The sequence below is a fragment of the Phyllostomus hastatus genome, unplaced genomic scaffold (assembly GCF_019186645.2).
Source record: "Phyllostomus hastatus isolate PE091 unplaced genomic scaffold, TTU_PhHast_1.1 phas_contig_36, whole genome shotgun sequence".
Lineage (NCBI taxonomy): Eukaryota > Metazoa > Chordata > Mammalia > Chiroptera > Phyllostomidae > Phyllostomus > Phyllostomus hastatus.
The window spans coordinates 3,708,687-3,730,959 of NW_025333862.1; the positions used below are offsets into that span (position 1 = coordinate 3,708,687).

Sequence of the window (22,273 nt, forward strand, 5' to 3'; positions counted from 1 at the left end):
AAAAAATAATAACAACAAAAAACCCTGCTTGCTTAACTCTTTGTAGGTCAAAGTAACTCTAAAAATCTGACAGAAGGAGGCAGCAAAAGGCCCACTGGGAGAGGGGGGTCTGTTATCACCTCTATCCCAAGGGATCCTGCTGAGAACAGAATTGATTGGAATCAGCAGAATTTTTGGCCACCTGGGATTTTTGAAAAAATAATTGATGAAAGAGTCAAGTCCCTGATAGTTCTTATGCTTCTTTCTTCACCTTCTAGAAGTGATGGTGTCCTCTATTTATTAGAGAGAGGCTGACTAGAGCTCCTTCTTGCTACTCTCTGGTAACTGAACTGAAATCAACAGGGACTGTTTAGCCAAGGCTGGGGCTCCGGGGTTCTGGTTCAGGAAGAGCCCTTTCACATTTCAGCAGGTCCTTCATGACACGCTGAAGCTGAGAGCAGGGCTCATGATAAGCCCTCTTTCCGCCTTCAGCCTCCATATCCTCACCTACACATAGCTCTGCTCCTCCTCCCAGGCATCATGTGTGAGAGCTAACACATGCCTTTCTGAGGGGCATGCTGATTGGAGAACCTCTGGGGCCCACTCATGCAGAGGCAAACTTTGCTTTCCTGCTAACCAACTATGTTCCACTAGGGCTTTTTTGGCCCTAGGCTCTATCTGAATCAAAAGCTGCCCTATCCCTGCCACCCCAGAGAAACTTTAACTCTCTTGGGCTTCAAACTCACTCTTTCCTCCTCAGACGTCCTTCTGCCTCCCTATGTAAAAAGGTTCCACCCTGTTTCACCAACTGCCAGAATATTTTCCTCTCCTTTTCTCAAATGCGTTTTGGAGGAGGGTGGAGCTTAGCTCCAACACCTGAACTCCCATGCCTAATCTGTTGACAACTGCAGCGAGCTGCAGAATTTCCATACAGCTGGAGGCTGAGTTGTCTGTGGAGCCTCAGAGGATTTGGGCATCTTGCATCAGTTTGTCCTCCCGCTTTGTAAATGTATGTGTTGGGAGTAGGGAAGGGTATGGAGCATGGGGGAGAGTGGCAGACTAGCAGGCCATCCTCTGGAGCACTCGTGTCTGGACTCCTTTTCTGACCTCTTCTCACCTATTAGAAGTGAGATCAAAATGAAAGGATTCTGTAGTGGGACCCCCAAATAGACAGGGAGAATATCAGAGTCATGAATGGTCATAACCTTGTATTTCCAAGTTTCTGAAGTTGTGGGCTTTGTGTTGCTTGGTCTGGGAGAGATAAGATATGAAGACCAGGGTGTATCTGAAATTACATCCTTGCATTGGACTCCTGGGGCCTCTGAGAGAAGAAAGGGACTCTCTGGAATTAGTTTACTCAGCTCAGGATTCTGCTATCAGTTCAGGTCAGGCACCAACTGTCACCTCTACCCTTGTGCTGGAAGGAGTATCTCTTGCCTTTGCAGGTTCTGGTTCACCATGGCTACTCTAATTGTTTCTTTTTGTCTGTCTTTGAATCTTTATTTCAGAGATCCAGTTGTCATTGGTATCCAGAGAGCCCTCCTCATCCTCCTGCTGCTTCTCTACCACTGCAGTTGCTGTTTGTTGCTAAGGTTGCCTCCATGGTAACGTGCACATCCTGTTTACACCTCCATCTGGGCAAGTTGGTCTAAGCTAGGAACCTACCTACCCGGGACAACCACTGCCATCACCACCTGGGGACACCAATCATCGTGACACGTGGTCCGGCTTCCACTCAGTTCCCCCATCCTCTTCCTTTTCTTGCTGCCAACCTTCATAAAGAAACAGGATCTGGGCTAAGGCTCTGAAGCTTATTGCACAAGATATAGTCAATCTGTTTTCTAACTGGGTTCCCACAGAAGCAAGAAGTAGGAAGAAGGCAGAGAAGCAACACATCCTGATCAGTTGAAGGGAAACTTCACATTTTCTCTAACTGAGGGGCTTGGGAACAGCAGGCAAAATGACAAGCCAAACAGAACATGCCTCGCCGGCCAACTCGATGGTTGAGAGCCATGAAGGGGACTTTGGCTGCTCAGTAATGGACCTAAGGAAGCTCATGGAGCTGCGTTCAACTGATGCAATCAACCAGATCAACGTCCACTATGGAGGTGTACTGAATCTCTGCCGAAGGCTGAAAACCAACCCTGTGGAAGGTAAAGGCCATATCAGGAGTGGGGAATTGGAGGAAGGTGGCTAGTGTTAAAAAATACTGTTTTTCCAGCTTCTAAAGGATACTGGTATATCTACGCCTAGTGGGGAAAGTATAGTATATGAAGCACTAAAAGGAGGTGAGGCCATAGGGAGCCATTTTCCCCCCCAGACATGATGTCTGGGGAGTGTGGTATTCTCTGGAAATCATTCTTTCCTCCTTTTCCTGTATCCATGCACAGAAACGAGGGTATTTATCTCTATTTTGGAAATAGTTATGTTAGAGATGCTTTCATCATTAAATAATTACCAAGTCTCTTATTCTGTGTCTGTCTTTGATAGCAGCAGTTTAACATAATTCTTCCCGTGCTGATCTTACAGTGTGATTGGGGAGGATAGGCACAACAAAAAAATGAGTAAGTCTTTCTACCTGATGTAGCATTTCTCTAACATGTACACTTTGTACCCACCAAATTTTTTAATTACTCCTGATTCCTATCATGGAATTATTGATGATTTTTTCAAGCATGCCTGATGTACTTTTAATATAGGTCTTCTTAATCTATACTTTAAAAAAATTGAAAAAATACAGCTTTATGCTTACGTGGCTCAGCCCAGTTGCCCAGTGAGCCATGATAATATGAAATTTTGCCCCATCAACATGGAGAGAGGACAAAAATGAACCATGCTTTCTTCATTTTTGCCTGGTTTCAGCATCTGTGTTACAGGTTCTTGTTAATCCTAATGGTCAGTCAGGCCATGGTTATATAGAATGAGATGGAGCAAAGATCTTATCTTTAGAAGCCTTCAGCCTCTCGAGGTACACTATTTATGACCCATCCATGGAAGCTGCATCGTATTTCTTAACAGTTCTAAGGGTTCTTTGGGGTTTCTATTTTATTTTTTATTTATTTATTTTTAGAGAGAGGGGAAAGGAGGTAGAAAGAGAGAGAGAGAAATATCGATGTGTGAGAGAAACATCAATCTATTGTGCCCCAACTGGGGTGACTGAACCCACAACCCACGCATATACCCCAACTGAGAATCGAATCATGACCTTTCGCTTTGCAGAATGATGTCCAACCAACTGAGCCACACTAATGAGAGCCTTTAAGGTTTTTTTAAAAGTGAGGGGGAGAGATTTTTATCTAGATAACTGTTCATTGCCCGAGCCTTGCTTTCTTTGCAGTCTGAGAGAGCTGCTGTACATGTTTTCTTCTAGAATTCAGTTTCCTGTCTTACAGGCTTTGATTCAAATATTAGCTCTACTATATACTAGTTGAGTATCATTAAACAGTTTACTCGGCCTCTCTGAGTCTTGTTTCTTTGAGAGTTATTGGGATTAAATACTATAATGTATGTACTGTAATCAAGTATAAATGGGGATTCAATACATTAGTTGCCTTGGATTAAAATGGAGCCCACAAGTCTGAAGATATTTGCAACCACTGTCTACTTCCCCCATTCACCTCTCAAGGTCAAAAAGAGATCTGGTCAAGATGGCAGAGCTTAGTTACTTTCATGTGGCTCAGTCTTTGCCTTCTGGCTGGTCCCTAATAACAGCTCTTTGGCACTGCCTACTTCTTGTCAGCTAAATTTCTTTATTTGGCCACTCTTGTGGTAATATTGACCTTAAAGAGAGACTATTCCTATTAGGTTTTTACTGAGATAATGCACCCATTAGAATTGAGACAGGATTTTTCTTTTTCCCTTTCTATCCTGTTCTTGATCCCTTTGGTCAGCTGTTTCTCTCAGAAAGTGAAACTCAGGAGTTCAAATAAGCTCCTAATAAGAGGATTCAAGCCCTGGCTGGCGTATTCAGTGGATTGAGCATGGGCTGCGAACCAAAGTGTCGCAGGTTCGATTCCCAGTCAGGGTACGTGCTTGGGTTGCAGGCCATGACCCCCAGCAACCGCACATTGATGTTTCTCTCTCTCTATCTCCCTTCCTTCCTTCTCTAAAAAAAATAAATAAATAAAATCTTAAAAAAAAAAAAAGAATCCTGAATTCCTAGTCCCTGGCTGGGAATTCCTAGTCTTTGGCTGGCGTAGCTCAGTGGATGGAGTGCAGGCTGCGAACGAAAGTGTCGCAGGTTCAATTCCCAACCAGGGTACATGCCTGGGTTGCAGGCCATAACCCCCAGCAACCACACATTGATGTTTCTCTCTCTCTATCTCCCTCCCTTCCGTCTCTAAAAATAAATAAATAAAATCTTTAAAAAAAAAAAAAGAGGATTCAGATTTCTTCCCAAATTTCCCAATTCTTTGTCATAACTGCTGCTGTTTACTTTCTGGTTCCTAGAGAGTTTCTGTTCCCGAAGGCCAACATGTGTTCTACTTTAATCTGAACTTCAGGTATCACATGTTACAGATGTGGTTAATGCTCTGAGATTCTCCCCCAGTCCAATTTCAGACTGAGAGTTGAAAGCCTCCCTTTCAGATAGCAGGTGCCTCTGTTGCCACAGACCCTGGTCATGCCTAGATCACCGCACCTCCACCATTGGCACAGTTGTCCACTGCCATTCTCCCGCTTCTTAGATCACAAATATGTATCTTGATTTGTTTCAGTGTAAGACTTATCATGGTGCTGGTCCTTCAGCTGGGGAGTTAGGGTGTCAGAAAACAACTCTTCCATGAGTAATTTTTAGCTCCCCAACGCCAACAATGACCTCCTCATGTGCGAGGGGTGGGACAAGACACCAGCTATGACACAGGAGTCTCTCCTTAGACAAGGATGAGATGCTGAGCTGTTTAGTTGGGCAGGCCAAGAAAAGAGCATCAGCATCAGGTGCCCCACTGAGCTGATGCTAGAAAAAGCCAGTCTATTCACAGAAGACCACACTGAGGTGCCTGATAGCCTAGCATAGTTTTGTCACCTGTGGGAGGTTCCTGTGGGCTAATAATAAGAATAAAGAAATTTACTTGAAATTTGCTTGAATTCTGTTGGTTGGAAACCAAGATGAGATAAGATTGGAAAGATTAATTGCTAGAGTATGACCCTTCTCCTTTATTTTTTGTTGGTTGACAGCACTTAAGTATAGATGGACAGTATTTTTAAAACCATGTCTACTACTAACATGGGACCTTACAGAACTTGGAGTTTATAACATTTCTGTCAAAAACATGTTTTTATTTTTTTAATCTTCTTTCTAGTTTACATTCCATATTATTTTGTGTTAGTTTCAGGTGTACAGCATAGTGGTTAGATAGTCCAATACTTTACAAACTGTTCCTCCTGATATTTTCAGTACCCATCTGGCACCATATATATCATTGCAATATTATTGACTATATTCCCTATGCTGTACTTTACATCCTCAGGACTATTTTGTAACTATCCATTAGTACTTTTTAAGCCCTTCACCCAGTCCCCCAGCCTATCCCCTACTCTGGCAACCAACTGGTTCTCTATATCTATGAATCTGTTTCAGTTTTATTCATTTATTTCACGCTTTGGATTCCACCTATGAGTGAAATCATGATATTTGTGTTTCTCTGACTGATTTATTTCACTTAGCATAATACCCTCCACATCACTGCAAATAGTAACATTTCATCCTTTTTTCTGGCTGAGTAATATTCTATTGTATATATGTACCACAGCTTTTTTGTTCACTCATTTGTTGATGGACACTTGGATTGCTTCTCTATCTTGACTAAGGTAAATAACACTGCAATGAACATAGGGGTCATGTGTTCTTTCACATTACTGTTTTGGGTTTCTTGGGATATATGCCCAGAAGAGGAATCTCTAAGTCATAAGGCAATTCCCTTATGGGGAATCCCTTATAAGGCAATCCCTAGGTCATAAGGCATTTTTAATTTTTTGAGGAACCTCCATACTGTTTTCCACAGTGGCTGCACCAGTCTGCATTCCCACCAACATTGCACTAGGGTTCCCTTTTGTTTTCTCCTCATCTTCACCAACACTTGTTTTTTGTTGATTTAGTAATGATAGCCACTCTGACACGTGCAAGAGGACATAGCATTGTGGTTTTCATTTGTGTTTCTCTGATGATTAGTGACACTGAGTATCTTTTCTTCTGTCTGTTGGCAATCTCTATGCCCTCTTTGGAGAAGTGTCTATTCAGGTCCTCTGCTCATTTTTTAATTGGATTGTTTGGTTTTTTGGTGTTGAGTTGTATGACTTCTTTACAAACTTTGGATATTAACCCCTTATTGGATGTATCACTGGGGGAATGTCTTCTGTCATTCCGTAGGTTGTCTTTTCATCTTGCTGATGGTTTCCTTTGCTGTAAAAAAACTTTAGTTTGATATATTCCCATTTGTTTATTTTTTTTATTTTGTTTCCCTTGCTTGAGGTGACATATCAGAAAAATATCACTAAGAGAAATGTCAGAGAGTCTACCACCTATGTTTTCTTCTAATATGTATGCTTTCTTCTTTTATGGTTTCAGGTCTTACATTTAAGTCTTTAATTCATTTTGAATTTATTGTATATGATGTGAAAAGAAGGTCTAGTTTCACTTTTTGCATTTATCTGTCCAGTTTTCCCAACACCATTTATTGAATAGACTGTCTTTTCCCCACTGTATGTTCTTGCCTCCTCTGTCAAATATAAATTGACCATTATAAGAGTGAGTTTATGTCTGGGCTCTCTATTCTGTTTCATTGATCTGTATGTCTGTTTTTATGCTAGTACCATGATGTTTTTTCATTACTGTAGCCTTGTAGTATAGTTTGATATCAGGTAATATAATACCTCCATATTGGTTCTTCTTTCTCAAGATTTCTGTGGCTATTTGGAGTCTTTTGTTGTTTCATATAAATTTTTGGATTATTTGTTCTAGTTCTGTGTAAACGCCATTGGTATTTTGATAGGAATTGTGTTGAATCTGTAGGTTTCTTTGAGTAATATGGACATTTTAATGTTAATTCTTCCTATCCATGAGCATGGTATATGCTTCCATTTATTGTATCTTCTTCAATTCCTTTTTTCAGTGTCTTATCATTTTCAGAGTATAGATCTTTACCTCGTTGGTTAAATTTATTCATAAGGTTGTTGTTTTTTTTTTTTTTGAGACAGTTGTAACTGAGATCATTTTCTTAGTTTCTGTTTGTAATAGTTTATTATTGATGTATAAAGATGCAATTGATATCTGAATATTTACTTTGTATCCTTCTACTTTACTGAATTCATTTACCAGTCTGTTAGTTTTTTGGTGGAATATTTAGGGTTCTCCATATAAAGTATCATGTCATCTGCAAATAATGACAGTTTTACTTCTTTCCCAATTTGGATTCCTTTTATTTCTTCTTCTTGTCTGATTGCTGTGGCTAGGACTTTCAGTACTGTGTTGAATAAGAGTGGTGAAAGTAAACATCCTTCAGGGGAGAGTAGAGGGAATTTCAGGGGACATTGGGAAGGGTTCACGGGAACAAACTTAAAGGACACATGGTCAAAAACTAGGGGGAGGGTGGTAATGGGAGGGAAGTAGGGAGGGGTGGGAGGGGGGGCTGGACTGGGAGTAAAAAGGAGAAAACTGTATTTGAACAATGATTAAAATAAAATAAAATAAAATAAAATAAAATAAAAAGAAAGCAAACATCCTTGCCTTTTTCCTGATCTTAAGGGAAATCCATTTGTTTTTCCCCATTGAATATGACACTCACTGTATATTTTTCATATGTGGCCTTTATGATGTTGAGGTTTGTTCCTTCTTTCCCCCATTTGGTGAGAGTTTTTTTTATCATAAATGGGTACTGGATTTTGTCAGATGCTTTTTCTGCATCTGTTGATATGATACATGATTTTTTATTCTTCATTTTGTTTATGTGGTATATCATGTTAATTGACTTTCAGATATTATACCAGCCTTGTATCTCAGGAATAAATACCATTTGATCATGATGTGTGATCTTTCTAATGTATTGCTGAATTTAGTTTGCTAATATTTTATTGAGGTTTTTGCATATATGTTCAGCAATATTGGCCTATAATTTTTTTCTTTGTAGTGTCTTTATCTGGTTTTGAAGTTAAGATAATGCTGACCGTATAAAATGAACTTGGGAGTCTTCCTTACTCTTGAATTTTTTGGAATAATTTCAGAAGGGTTGATGTTAGTTCATCTTTGAATGTTTGGCAAAATTCACCTGTAAAGCCATCCAGGCCAGGACTTTTGTGCTTTGGGAGTTTTTTGATTACTACTTCGATTTCTACTTCGATTTCATAATCAGTCTGTTCAGATTTTGTGTTTCTTCTTGATTTGGTTTTAAAAGATTGTATATTTCTAGGAATTTATCCTTTCTTCCAGATTGTCCAAGCTGTTGGCATGTAATTGTTCATAATATTTTCTTATAATCTTTTGTATTTCTGTGGTATCAGTTGTTACTTCTTTTTCCTAACATGGCTTTATTATTGCAGACTTACACCATTCCAGAGGCAGATGAGACTTAATTTTAATTCTTTTTCTCCCTTTGTCTCTCTCTCTTTGTGTTTTAACAGGCCAAAAGGTTTAAATTATTTGCCTAAACCCTTACCACAGTGTAGAACACAATGGACTATTTCATGTTTTCTGACTCATAGTCCTTTAATGCTCTGCTGCTCCATGCTAGACCAGCAACAGGGAATCTCAAAGCATGGATAATTTAAGCTTGTTTGTATTTGTCAACATAAGAACATCCAAACCTGTAGAGAATTTTTAGTAGAGTTTACTCGAGCCAAACTGATGATGTGCCTAGAAGCAAGACCTCAGATGCTCTCGACAGAGAATGGCAGCTTTGCAGCTTCTTTTATACATTTGGAATTAAGGAGGGAACATAGGAAGATTGCATGAAGGTGAAAGAAAGCAAGGCAGGGAAATTTCTGGGAATGGATTACAGAATGTATCAATTCTTCTTTCCCCATAGAATTTTTGCATATTGGTCCTCAGCTGTGCTGCCCTTTTTAGGAGAAAAAAAGATGTTTTATAAGGAGCAGCCAACAATAAGGAGAAGGTCTATGCCCTGACCTGAAAAGGGCAGAGAAGGGAAGCCTTAAGTAAGGAATAAATCATTTATCTGTGGGCTTTGTTCAGAAATGTAAACGCTATTCCTGTTAAATTTGGATCTAGGAGAATGTTGGTGGGAATTCTATTTCATATTGCCTCTGTACCCTGCTCCTTCTTATCTCCTCTGCAGAGCTGTGAGTGTGACAGTCAGATACAGAGGGCTTTCAATGCCCTTACAACCACATTCAACAACAATTTAATATCTAGCAGGTGCTCGACACAATGGTGAGCACAACAGGCACAGTTCTTCCTTCCATAGAGCTTAGGCTACAAGAAAATACACAGAAATTAATGCAATTTCTGAAATGTTGTCATAGTGCTATGGTGGATGTTGTGGGAGCACCAAGTATGGGGACCTAGGCCGAAGGGATTGCAGTGGATGGGAGGACGCTTGGAAGTTTGAGATAAGAATCCTGTACCATCTGCTTGCCTAGGGTATCTCTTGCCTGGCTATACTCTATAATTGTGGGGGGAGAATGAACTTTCCTCTACCCTCATAGTTCTGTCTGGTCTGATAATCAAATAGAGATGAGAAAGATTAGCAAGAGAAAACAGCCAAATCTAATATATACACATGTATGGAAACCCCACATGCATACTGTGTCTGGGTACCCCGCATACACGAGAGAGTCAGAGACCCCACATGCAGGAGAGGTTCAGAGATAGAAAGGAGGATTGAGGTATGTGAGAGCTGGGGATCAGGAAGGGTGCCTTGGGGGTTTCAAAGGGTGTTACAGGATAATAATAAGAACAAATATTTAGTAAATAAAAGTTTGTTCTGCATATGAGTAGGTCAAAATGTTATCTCCCGTAAGCTCTTATTTATAAGGGAGGCTCCTAATTCAAGTTATTCTAGCAGTTAAAGGGAGGGGCAGAAGTTTCTCTTGAGCCTGAAGCTAAAACTGCCTTTAGCTCAGAACAATCCATATACTACAGAAGCACATCTTTGGGTGGCTTGTTCTGAACCGCATATAATTGCTACCACTTACTGAATGTTCCTGGCAGAAGGTGTGAGCATCTTTGCCTTGCATAGTCACTGAGCATCTACTAGGTTTAGGGAGCTGAGATTCTCTGGGGAATAAATGCCAGGGGGGAAAGAATCTGCTTTAAGACAGTCAGCCCAACCCTGGCTGGTATAGCTCAGTGGGTTGAGTGCGGGCTACAAACCAAAGCATCGCAGGTTCGATTCCTAGTCAGGGCACACGCCTGGGTCGCAGGCCATGGCCCCCAGCAACCACACATTGATGTTTCTCTCTCTCTCTCTTTTTCTCCCTCCCTTCCCTCTCTAAAAATAAATAAGTAAAATCTTTTTTTAAAAAAGTAAGCAAAATGAGCAAATTTGTTTAAAAAAAAAAGTCAGCCCAAGTTATAATTTTGGTTCATTAACTGCAGGATTTAAGTTAATATCGCCTCCATCTTAAGATTTTTGAGGTTTAACTGTTACCATGTTTTCTGAGGTCAGCAGCCTATTCTACCAAGAATTGTTCATTTTTCCACAAACTGGGACATACCGAGATTGGGCTGTTTATCACTGTGGCAGACTGAAATTTCTAATAGAATTGTCTAGTAGATTGAACACATAGCCACAATAAATGTTCACCTACAACACTACTGTATTAGTACTTCTAACACTAATATTACTTACCTAATAAGATATGCAAGAAATAAAAATGTATGAAGTAATAGGAAAAGTCCTAGTATTTTTCCATGCATCAACAGATGGATGCACACCCCCTACTTAGAGATCACTGCTTTAGAGAATGTTAGTGTTAATGGGGAATGTACAGGAACTGGACGAGTGAATATGGGATGGAATGGGTATGAGAAGATGGGCAGCTGGCTTCTTTGAGATGTTCCTCCCTATCTCTGGTTTAGAATATACATTTTATGAGTGCATCAGATTTAGGATAGAAGCACAGCAGAACTTCCTCTCTTTCCTCATACCTACTGCCCCATAGCCATCACCTTGAACCCTTGTCCCAGTTATACTAAGATGCCAAATAAATTATCCTAAAAACAATTTATGTGGGCATGACTGCAGAGATTGACAATCTTCAGAGGTCACACTTTGGGCAGATATGTTAGCCCTGGTTCAAGATGTCAGAGAGAGTCCTGACCCGTGTGGCTCACAGCTGGGCAGTGGGTTTGATCCCAATCGATGTTTCTCTCTCATATCAATTTCTCTCTTCCTCTTTTCCTCCCTCCCTTTCCCTCTCTCTAAAAAATAAATAAATAAATTTTTTTAAAAAAAGATGTGAGAGAGACTCAAAAGAATATCTCGGAAAGAGGGGTCAGGGTGGAGGTGGACAGACCAGCTCAAACAGCCAGAAAGCAGCTATGCCATGATATGAGTAGTTCAGGCAAGTCCAGTAGCTTCATAAAAGAAATATTTAGTACTTGGTAGAGGAGTAGGAAAGGTTTTCACAAAACCTAGGGGAAGCAGCATGCACAGCCATATGGTAGATGATTGAGAAAAACAGGAGAGTAAAAATGCCCTCCCCTTTGTCCCTCCTCCCCCAGCTGGGAGTGCTCTGCCTGGTTTGAGTTACTACTGCCTAGGGAGGAATTAGGCCAACAGTGCATGACAGCTGTGGGCCTTCTCTTGCTAGCCCAACCCCACGCTCTGTGAATTCTTTTCTACCCAGCCCCTCCTTGCCCACAGCTGGACTTCTGGGTTAGCTGGCATAATGCTACCAGGCAGGGGACAGAGAAATCTTGTTGGGGACAGTGGTTAAATCATTCTGAACCTGAACACCCACCCTCATCTCTCCTCTTCCACCAGGCCTGGAAGTCTCTGTGCTGCATTCCTTTGGCAGCTCTGCAGAAACTGTTGCAACCTTTGTTTTGATTTGAACCTTCTTGTTGCTGTCTTACATTGAACCATCAGCTGCGGGTGGGAAGAAAGATGGCATTCATTCCCTCTTTTACCCAGGCACTGCCGTAGGCCCTGGAAGTGGGGCTTTCACTCGTTTTATTGAGCTTTGAGGTGTGAGCACTGGGGAGTGTGACCCGATGGAAGCAAGAGCACACAGAATGGGAGAAGAGGGCTGAGGAGGGCCCTTGGGGAGCTCACTCTTCTCTGTCACAGAGTTGGAGTGCTCAAAACAGGCATAGAGCAGGCGACCAGGTAAGCGGAGTATTTCCTAAGGAAGTGCCCACCTCAGTGGATGTTTTGGAAGAGAATGAGGGCACTCTTCTCTAAGCCTGCCATCCTTTTGCTATGACCTGGAGGGGATTACTCTGTCTCTAGGGGCTGGAAGCCCAGAGGATAGAGAACACATCCCCACCCTGTGGGTGTGTTAATTGGAGAAGCTGAAAGTATGGAAACTTCTGGTTGGCCACAGGAGAGGCTGGCTAAAGCCTCTAGGGTTCTATACAGATTTGAAGCTATCTCCCGTAGTCCCCTAATCCAGAGCTTTTAAGGAAGGGCTTGAAAGGTATTCTGAAGTCTATTCTTTTCATGTATCAGAGAGGACTGCTTTCAGATTGACCCAGAGGAACCTGCCCCTTGTACTTTCTGTGTGGGAGAAGATTCGGCTGTCTCTTTGGCAAGGTGTCATAACTCAGACAGCTGGGAAGTCCCTCAGGAGGCCCAGCCTAGCCCCACCCTTTCTGAGGCTGAGCTGGTTCTGATAAGGGTGCCTCTGCGAACAGTCCTGGGCCTCCGGGGGAGACTGGCCCTGGCCCTTCCCTCCTGGAGCCCGGCCACTGAGGGCTGGGCTGCAGCTTCCCCTCCCTAGCCCCAGGTCCCAGCACAGACTCACAGCAGACACAGATTTTCCACTGCTGCTCATTCCATCTCCCGCCAGCCTGGGCAGGGACAATGTCACTCCCCAGCGTGGGGTGGGGGCGATGACTTCACAGACTGACATTCTTGTCTCCTCTCCCAACTCATGTGTTCAGTCTGACTCTTAGGGCCAGAAGCACTCCTGTTTGGGTGGAGCTTTCTCATGTTCTTGGGAACAAGGTTTCTTTTTCTTGATGTTATTTGTAGGAGAAACCCTTTTCCTATGTTTGTAGGGTTCCCTTCCCCTCTCCAAGAAGCTGTGTATTTGAGAAACAACTGCTGAGATCAGGGACTAAAACCCTTTCTGGGCTGGACGAGTATGAATATGCAATTACAGCTGCTGAAATCAGGCTCTGGGAGCTTCTCAGGGGCAGGAAGAATTGGAATGGAAAGCCCAGAATCAGGGATTGGCCCAGCTCCCAGTCCCACATGGCTTTCTATGCCATGCCACATGCCCGAGAGAGGATTCCCAAGGCTACTGTGCTAACAGCGCAACCTGCCCCTCCCTGCCATGGGGCATGCTGGGAACTGGGACAGCCACATGGCTTCTTAAGGTAGCTATTGAAGAACTTAAAATGACTTAAGGTGGAACAGACAGATGAGAGAAAATGGCAAAAAGGAAATGTGTGACTTTGAGGGCATCTAGGTAAGAGCAAGGCCTGACATTTTGTTTTGTTTTGTTTTTTTCCATAATGTGTCTTGTTTCATTTGCTTGGGTTCAAAAAAGGCCAGAATGAACCTTTTATTGAATACAAAATGTATAGGTTGGACTCTGACAAACCTGGTGTCACCATCCCTGAGTACAGAACTATTTCACCCCAATTGTAACCGTGGGAACAGGGCTGATTTGCTTAGAGGTGCAGAGGAAAGCACCACATTGCCCTGCGGTAAAGAAAGTGAGGTGCCAACCCTTCCTGTTTGCCTGGGACTGAGGAGGCATTCTTGGGGGCATGCTCAGGAGGCAGGAGTTTCATTGCTAAAACCTGGAAAGTCCCAGGCAAACCGAGACAGGTTAGTCACACTAGAAGGAAGCCTCAGCTGTGTGCAGTTGCCTCTGTCCTCCAGCCCCACCACGCACAGGTTGGCATCCAGTCTCTTCCCGTGGAGTGATATAGCCTCTGTCACATACTAGGCTTGAGTCGTTACATAACCTCTCCAGGACTTAGTTTGCTTATACCTAAAATGAGGTTAATCATAGCTACCACATGGGGTTTATAATGTTTGCATGAGAAGACACAAACGTGCCTAGCGAAGCGTCTGGCACAAAATAATCAATTAAATGTTAGCAAACTTATTTACTACTCATTGATTCAGCTCATTTAACAAATTTGTATGCGTACCATGTGCCAGGCACTGCTGTAGACCTAAAAAACAAAGACAAAAATTCTGCCCTGGTGAAGGGGGCTAGACAAGCAATAAATGAATACATTCTATTATATATAAGGAGATAAGACCCTTGGAGGGAACAATTAAGCATGGTGAGGGGGGTGGGGAGTCCTGGGGCAGAGAAGGCATAATGGTAAATGCAATGGGCAGGGTAGGCTTCACTAAGAAGGTGACTTTTGTACAATGAAGATTAAGGAAAAAATAAATTTTAGAGATTAGAACATTCATAAATCAAACACACACACACAAAGGAAGGTGACTTTTGTACAGAGACCTGAAGGAGATGAGAGAATGAACGCTACCTAGTGAAAACAAATCTGAGCGAAGAGAACAGGCACCCCAAAATAGACGCATGTCTAGTGCATTCAGAGACTGGTAGGAAGGCTAGCTTGGTTGGGGCTTTGGTGACCAAGGGAAAAATTGTAGGAGTTAAGGATTGAGGGGACTGGGAACTCCTGAGGGGCCTTTGTAGTGATCGTAAAGGCTTCAGTGTCCAGTTTCACTCCAAGTAAAAGCCACCAGAGGATTCTTGGTGGATAAGAGTCATGACTTGGGTTTGAAGGATATCATTCCGGCTACTCTGTTGAAGACAGTGAAAACAGAAAAGCAAGGAGACCAGTTAGAAGACAGTTGTTAACAATCCAGGCAAGAGATGATAGACCAGGCTGGTAGCAGAGGAAAAGGAGAAATGAGTCCTCACTAAATGGATATAGTGGATGAGAGAGAGAGAGAAAGGAGTCATAAAGATGATTACAAGGGGTTAATATGAGAACTGAGAAGGGCAGGGCTACCTCAGATGGGGTGCTTTCAGCTACACTTTGCTGTGGTGATAGTTGCTGTTGTGGTTGTTGACCTTTATTAAGCTATTGTGATGTTCCTTGTGATGATCTCTGATACCAGATGTCAGGGTTTGCCTTCATAGTCATGTACTCTCCCTCTTGATAAGAAGGAAATCGCCTCTTCTCCCCTTTGGACTGTGAATCCTGCTTCTTTGAGGAGCATCCCAAGTACATTGGCAAGTTCTCAGAACTGCTGTTCCCTCCAGCAAACCTGGCCCTCCAGCACAGAAGTCCCCACTTGGCACAGCCTTGCTGTCTAGGGTCCCTGGGGAGAAAGAACCAGCAAGGCCCTGCCCCCTGGCAACTCTGCCTCTGCCTGCCCGGGGATCAAGATGCCCTGCCCAGGAGCCAGGAACACTCCTTTCCCAGGCCCTTGCTCTCCTTTCCTGCAGGGAAGCTGACTTCTTCTCAGAGCGATAGAGGCAGAAGCTTCCAGGAAGCTGCCCGACTTGCTTCTTTTCTTTCCTTTTTTGTTTTATTTTTCAAAGATTTCATTTATTTAATTTTAGAGGGGAGGGGAGGGAGAAAGAGAGGAAGAGAAACATCAATGTGAAACATCAGTGTGTGGTTGTCTCTTGCACATACCCCCTACTGGGGACCTGGCCCGCAGCCCAGGCATATTCCCTGACTAGGAATTGAACCAGCAACCCTTTGGGTCACAGGCCAGCACTCAATCCACTTAGCCACACCAGCCAGGGAATTTCTTTTTAATAAAGAGAGACCATTATTTTTATTTTTAAGATTATATTAGTTTTTACAGAGACAGGAAGGGAGGGACAGAGAGAGGGAAAGAAACATTGATGTATGAAAGACACTGATCATTGATCAGTTGCCTCTCACATGCCGCCAACTGGGGACCTGGCCCACAACTCAGGCATGTGCCCTGACTGGTAGTCAAACTGGCAACCTTTCAGTTTGCAGGCACACTCAGTTCACCGAGCCAGTCAGTCCACTGAGCCACACCAGCCAGGTCTCAACTTGCTTCTAATGCTTTGGCCAAACCCTGCCCCCCTGAGAAGCTCAGCTGTGCCACTCATCTGGGGGCCAGGGTAGTGCAGATGGGCACTAGGGGGTAGGAGGCTGGGGATGTGAACATCAGGCACCACTTCCCCCACCAGCTCTGTTTTACTCTCCTGTACACTACCAAGTGGAGTGTTCACCAATCCCAGACACTCCTCACTTTACCTCACTTTATGTCCACACAGGATCCCAGACACATGAGTATCTTATGTACCTCTCCTGGTGGGGTTTTTTTTTAGGGTAGGGAAGTGGAGGCTTCCCAGACCCTGTAAACACTCCCTTGCGTACTTATTTTCCCATTTTCAAAATCTTTTTTTTTTTTTTTGGTCTGAATGCCTTCCTTAAATCTAACCCACATCTTGCCTGTTGCTATTTAAGATAACACTTTTGGGTCCTATTCAGTGGAGATGGAGAATAGGTATCTGTCCTCATGCTGCACCCCCAGCCTCCTGCAGTGGAATACCCTGCATGTTGACTGAAGTCTAAAGGAGTCAGTCCTCTGGCATAAGTGTCTCCATTTTCTCCTTGCAGCATCCTGTCATCTCCTTTTCTTTGCACTCTTTGAAGCTCCAGTGTCTGATTCTAACCCTCCTCATCTGCTGACCTTTTTTCATGAAGAAAAGGTTGCCCTATCCTGCCTGTGGGGAAACTATCAAACAGTGCAGCCAATAACTTCAAGTGCCGAGAAGGGGCTAATTTGCTGTTGTGTGTAAACAACTTGAAAAAAAGCATGCCCTGGCTGGTGTGGCTCAGTGGATTGAGTGCCGGCCTGTGAACCAAAGGATCATTGGTTCGATTCCCAGTCAGGACACATACCTGGGGCCACCCATTAGCGTCTCTCTCCCTCTCTTTCTCCCACCCTTCCCCTCTCTCTAAAAATAAACAAATAAAATCTTTTTTAAAAAATGTCTTTTTTAAAAAATGACAGCAATTAAAATTTAGAATTTCCCTACTTCCCTTAAAGTGTAAACCCCTGGAACCCAGAACTGGTCCGGAAAGGTACTGGGAATATTTCTGTTTTGCCTCTGGGAACATGGCTAGGACATGTGTGCACGTTTACAGGTATGTAAGCATATGTGTGTTAGTGGAAGCATGCTAGTAATCAAGGACAGTGTACCATCCAACTTTGTGGCTCCACCCTTATTTTGTTCTCTTTTTATTCAACCTGAATAGTAGCACTTCTCTTAATACCTAGCATTTCTCTAAGTACATAGTACTTAATAGAATAGTAGCATCTCTTAGTAGTGTGTGTTTGTTCCTGTGTGTGTGTGACAGAAAGTGAGGGCTATGTATACTCAAAGCGGGTGCCCAGAGTTGGAGCCTCAGAGTCCCTTTTCTGTTGATCTCCTAAAGCTGCTGGAACTTGGAATCAGGACAACTGGTGGGGCTGTGTCTCCTCGCCTTCTAGTGCATGACCTTGAGCAGAGAGCTTGTTCTTTCTGGCTGTTGAGCGTGAGTCAGTGGGCAGACTCTCATTTTAAATCATCACCAGCATTTCCATGTTAATGTGAGAGAAAAGGACTGTGAGTCCCAGGAAACATCTCAATATTTGTGTTCTTATAACTGGAGCCTGGTGCATACCCAATGATCAAGAGATGAAGTTTTAGGTCTAGGTTAGCTTTCCCTGGACACTAAGAAGAGTGAGTGGCCTCTGTGCCCAACTTGTCTCAGTTTGCCCATTTTTAGACTAAAAGTTTCATACCCTCTGAGTCCTGGGCCAATTGAGGTAGTAGGTCACCCTACTGGATCTCATACTTGGGCAGAGCAGAAAGCAAGGGGTCTTTTTTTTAAGGGGTCTTTTCACTGTCTTCCTCTATCATTCTCTTCCCCATTTTTCTCACTCGTTCTTCCCACTCCTCTCTCCTTTTCAGGTCTCTCTGGGAACCCAGCAGATCTGGAAAGACGTAAACAAGTGTTTGGAATGAACTTAATCCCCCCTAAAAAGCCCAAGACCTTCTTAGAATTAGTGTGGGAAGCCCTTCAAGATGTCACGCTCATCATCCTGGAGATCGCAGCCATCATCTCCCTGGTTCTGTCCTTCTATCGGCCTCCTGGTGAAGAAAATGAACGTGAGTGTCTTGAATAGCCCAGCAGGACTCTGATCTGGTTCTTTCCACCAGCACCAAAAAGCACATTGTGGTGGAGGTTGACTTTATAGCAGGAAAGTTTTCCCCCATTACTCAGGGTGGGTCTCTAAAGGAAACCAACAAGTAGCTAAGAACGGATTCTTTTAATCCATTCTGATTCCAGGACGTTTTTCCCTTTCTCCCATCAAATCCTTACTCAGAATGTCACAAACCTTTACCCTCCCCCAACCAACAAAACCCAGCTTCTCAAGGTGCCCAACACTAATATTAATGGCATTTGTGGATGTTGAGAATCATAAATTCTGTACATGTGGCTTGCCTACAGTTTGCATTGACATGTTTTGTGCTGTTTGGTCATTTGCTTCTTTGGGGTTAACATAAATAATTACATGGTGATGAGATGATGCCCAATCCTGCTGTCCTCCAGTATCCTCAGAGGGTAGCTCTTTTACCCAAAAGTTTTATTTTTTACTATTCTTTTTCTCTGACTTGCCATTTTGGGGGATTGCAGAAGCACTACCCCCAATTTCATTGTCAGCAAAAGTCCCTTTCTTCCCTTTCCCTGGGCTAGAGTGTGGTCTGCCTGTAAGTAGCCCAGAAGATGAAGGGGAGTCAGAAGCCGGCTGGATTGAGGGGGCAGCCATTCTGTTCTCGGTGATCATCGTGGTGCTGGTGACGGCCTTCAATGATTGGAGCAAAGAAAAGCAGTTCCGAGGGCTGCAGAACCGGATTGAAAAGGAACAGAAATTCTCCATTATTCGAAATGGTCACATCATCCAGCTCCCTGTGGCTGAAATCGTGGTTGGTGATATCGCCCAAATAAAATATGGTGAGAGCTCTGGGTTTCTCTTACACTTGTCACCCTCCCTACTTAAGGGCCAGGTCCTTTGGCTCAAGGGGGCTAAGAATTGCTAAGGATCCAAAAAGAGATGATCGCTAATTGTGTTAGCCTCTAAGTTAGTGTTTAAAGAGGTTGTGTGAAGAAATTCAAAGAAAGAAAGAACTGAAACTCTCCCAAAAGATTTTCAGACTTGTGTGTCTTCAGGTTAAAAGTATATACTATTCGGGCTACGGGATGCTGTTTGGGGGATCAATAATTGCCTGAAATCATAAAACCTAGAAAGTAGTCTTGTTCCAGGTAGTCAGAGCTGAAGTTGTCTTTCAAAGGCTCTCTAACTATTGCCTCTAGCTGTGTGTGCAGATGGGGTTCTGAGATGGGATTGGATGGTTCCCCCCTCCTCCAGGATCTTATCCCCCCTCTTTCCCTCTTGCCCCTTCCCCTCTGTGCACTAGGTGACCTGCTGCCTGCAGATGGGATCCTGATCCAGGGGAATGATCTCAAGATTGACGAGAGCTCTCTGACTGGGGAATCGGACCATGTCAAGAAGTCCCTGGAGAGAGACCCCATGTTGCTCTCAGGTATGGCTTTCAGCCACCTCCGTTTCCATTCTGCCTCCTCCCACAAGCCAGGTCACAGAGACCTGATCCAGACCTGCTGTCTCTCCCGGCCCTGCTGCATCTCCTTCCCCTGGGTTCAGCTGGAGCAATGGCATATTAGTAGGTTAAGTACAAGGATGTAAGATAACCTAAAAGAAGTTCTTTATGAAGCAAGTGCTGTAGGGGACTTGGAAGGGCTGTGCTGGAAGGGGGTGGGTGGTGGGAGTAGGAGCCGTGCCCTAAAGTAGACACATTTATCTCCTTTTCCTCCAATTTACTTGTTCTATTTTAAATGGTCCTGTTGACCTTTTTCTTCTATCTGCTGAGTGTATCATTATCCACAGGGGTGGAAGGAAGCCTCTGTTTTACATCAGAGCATGGCGAGGTGTGATGTTCACATCCCTGTGAACAACACTCCTCTCATCCCCTCCTTTCTCATACAGGGACCCATGTCATGGAAGGCTCTGGCCGGATGCTGGTGACTGCTGTGGGTGTCAACTCCCAGACTGGGATCATCTTTACTCTTTTGGGGGCCAGTGAGGGAGAAGAGGAGGAGAAGAAGAAGAAAGGTAAGGGGTATTTGGAGTGAGATTCTCTTCCCACCTGTCCCCATGGACACACTGGGAAACCAGGGAGCGGATCTGGATGAAAGACTGCTGGATGAAGTGTGCACATATCCACGCCCCTTGCCGAGATAACGATGTCACCCTGGGTCTCCAGCATTCTCTGATGAAAACCAGATTCTGGCTCTAGACTCCCAAATCAGGTTGCATTTGAGCCTCCATCCCTGTGCCTGCCGGTGGGTTGTAAAGAGGTGAGTTATAAAGTGAGCTGGCTAGACCCTCGGGCCACAGATGCCCTCTGTGCAGTCCTCCGATCCCATCCCTTTCTTCCTCAAACATGTTGGGGGGGGTGGGGCTGGGCCAAATGAACCATGAAGGTCAAGGGAAAACTGGCCAGGAGATGAAACTGGATTCCTGCTGGAACCACGGGCTGTCAGTGGAAGAGAGACCAGCAAGGAGAATGAGCAAAACAGGTGAAGTCTACTGTGGAGTTAGTCCTGTCTTGGCCATTCACTTGTTCCTAAAGGAAGAAAAAAACAGAAGGTAAATAAGAAAAAGACAGTACAGCCAAATGTACAACTTTTGGTAAGCATTCCTTCTTTCTTTGAAGGAAAGAAGGACTTACCACTTGGATGGAGGACTATCTTGGGCTGTTTAGTGCAGGGCAGTTTTTGAAAAGGAAACAGAACACACTCCCTCAGGAACTAGACTGTTTGTCTCTGCAGCTACCTGCAGCTGAATGAGGAAGAGGCTGGCCTGGTGCTGGCAAACTGACATGGAGACACCCTGCAGGACCTTTGCCGTTAGGCAGAAATGGTTCAAACCTCTTGCTTCCTAACCCCTACCCCATTCCTCCAGGTGAGGTAACTCACATCAGTAGCAGCCATGTTCTAGGAGAAGGCAGCTCAGGTGCGGATGTGCACTTACCTGCATGAGCGCCTGCTCCAGTCCCATGGCTTCCTAAGACCCCCTAGTGAGTGAGGAGGGATATAAGCAGAGATGTGAGCTTGCTTCACATTCCCTTCCCTGCAGCTCAGCCCCTTTGCTGTTGCCCTTTTGGGCTCTGAGCAGGACCAACAAACTGGATATCGGATCTCTTAATAGTCACTTTGGGTCTCCACCCCACTTTTTTCTTTCTTGTTCAAACAGGTAAAAAACAAGGAGTCCCTGAAAATCGCAACAAAGGTAACCTGTCCACCCACTCATTTACCATCTCTACCTGACTACACTCTAACCAGACTTTTCCAGGCCATCTGCCTTCTCCCTTTTCCTCACCATAAATCTGTTACCTGCTGTTGTGGCCCTGATGCCTCATCCTGAGGAAGGTGCAGAGATTTGGGGGTGGTCTCAAGGTTCCAGTCCAAATCTAAGACAGGACAACAGCACCCTCTGCTGTTGGCTCGAGGTTCCTCATGTCAGGGTTTTTCAGGCAAGTGTGGGATTGGTCTCTTCTTCCCAGGGTGCTGACCTCTTTCGCCTCATTGCCCTAGGCCAGATTTAAACACCAATGGTCATCAGCTTCTGGGTTGGAAGACTTCAGGATCCCCTGGTGGAGGTCATTGGGGTAGGCAGTCCCTGCACCCTCCTCTTGCTAGCTTCCTCATCGGTGTTCTCTTCTGGTCTGGAATCCTTCTCTGCTAGTCTTGGGTGCTTGGAGAGAGCCTTTTATCTGTGCCTCTCTTCCCACCTCTTCCTTTGTTCTTGCCACAGTCTGTTCTTTTCCCCCTGATCTGATGTGTGTTTCTTTTTCGGTGGCTGTGCTGACATCCCGTCCCTGTCTTGTTTGTGAGTCTGATAGCAGACACAGTACCTCAGGAAGGGCATCCTAAGCAAAGGGGCCAAGCCCAAGCTCTGCAGCAATGAGGCTGGCGAGGGGAGGGAACCAGAGAGAACCGCTGTCCTCAGACAGCTCCTGGAAATTTGTTTCCTCTGTCACCCACATCATAGTAGTCTTGAAAAATAAAGTCATCACATCAGAGAACCAGGGCTGCACAGAAATAATTCTTTAATTTTAGGTC

General features: G+C 44.0%; 1 protein-coding gene across 5 annotated transcripts in view; it reads left to right on the forward strand.

The window, feature by feature from the left end:
- Positions 1 to 22,273, forward strand: part of ATP2B4 (ATPase plasma membrane Ca2+ transporting 4) — a 100,243-nt gene that overhangs the window by 44,051 nt on the left and 33,919 nt on the right. For 3 of the 5 annotated variants that reach the window (XM_045841324.1, XM_045841321.1, XM_045841319.1), the window contains exons 2-7: positions 1,488 to 2,132; positions 18,040 to 18,237; positions 18,827 to 19,084; positions 19,549 to 19,674; positions 20,136 to 20,261; positions 21,405 to 21,440. In XM_045841324.1, the coding sequence (XP_045697280.1) occupies positions 1,940 to 2,132; positions 18,040 to 18,237; positions 18,827 to 19,084; positions 19,549 to 19,674; positions 20,136 to 20,261; positions 21,405 to 21,440 (937 nt within the window). In that variant the 5' untranslated portion in view covers positions 1,488 to 1,939. The remainder of the gene's footprint in view (positions 1 to 1,487; positions 2,133 to 18,039; positions 18,238 to 18,826; positions 19,085 to 19,548; positions 19,675 to 20,135; positions 20,262 to 21,404; positions 21,441 to 22,273) is intronic. The other 2 variants (XM_045841322.1, XM_045841320.1) reach the window with 1 other exon arrangement.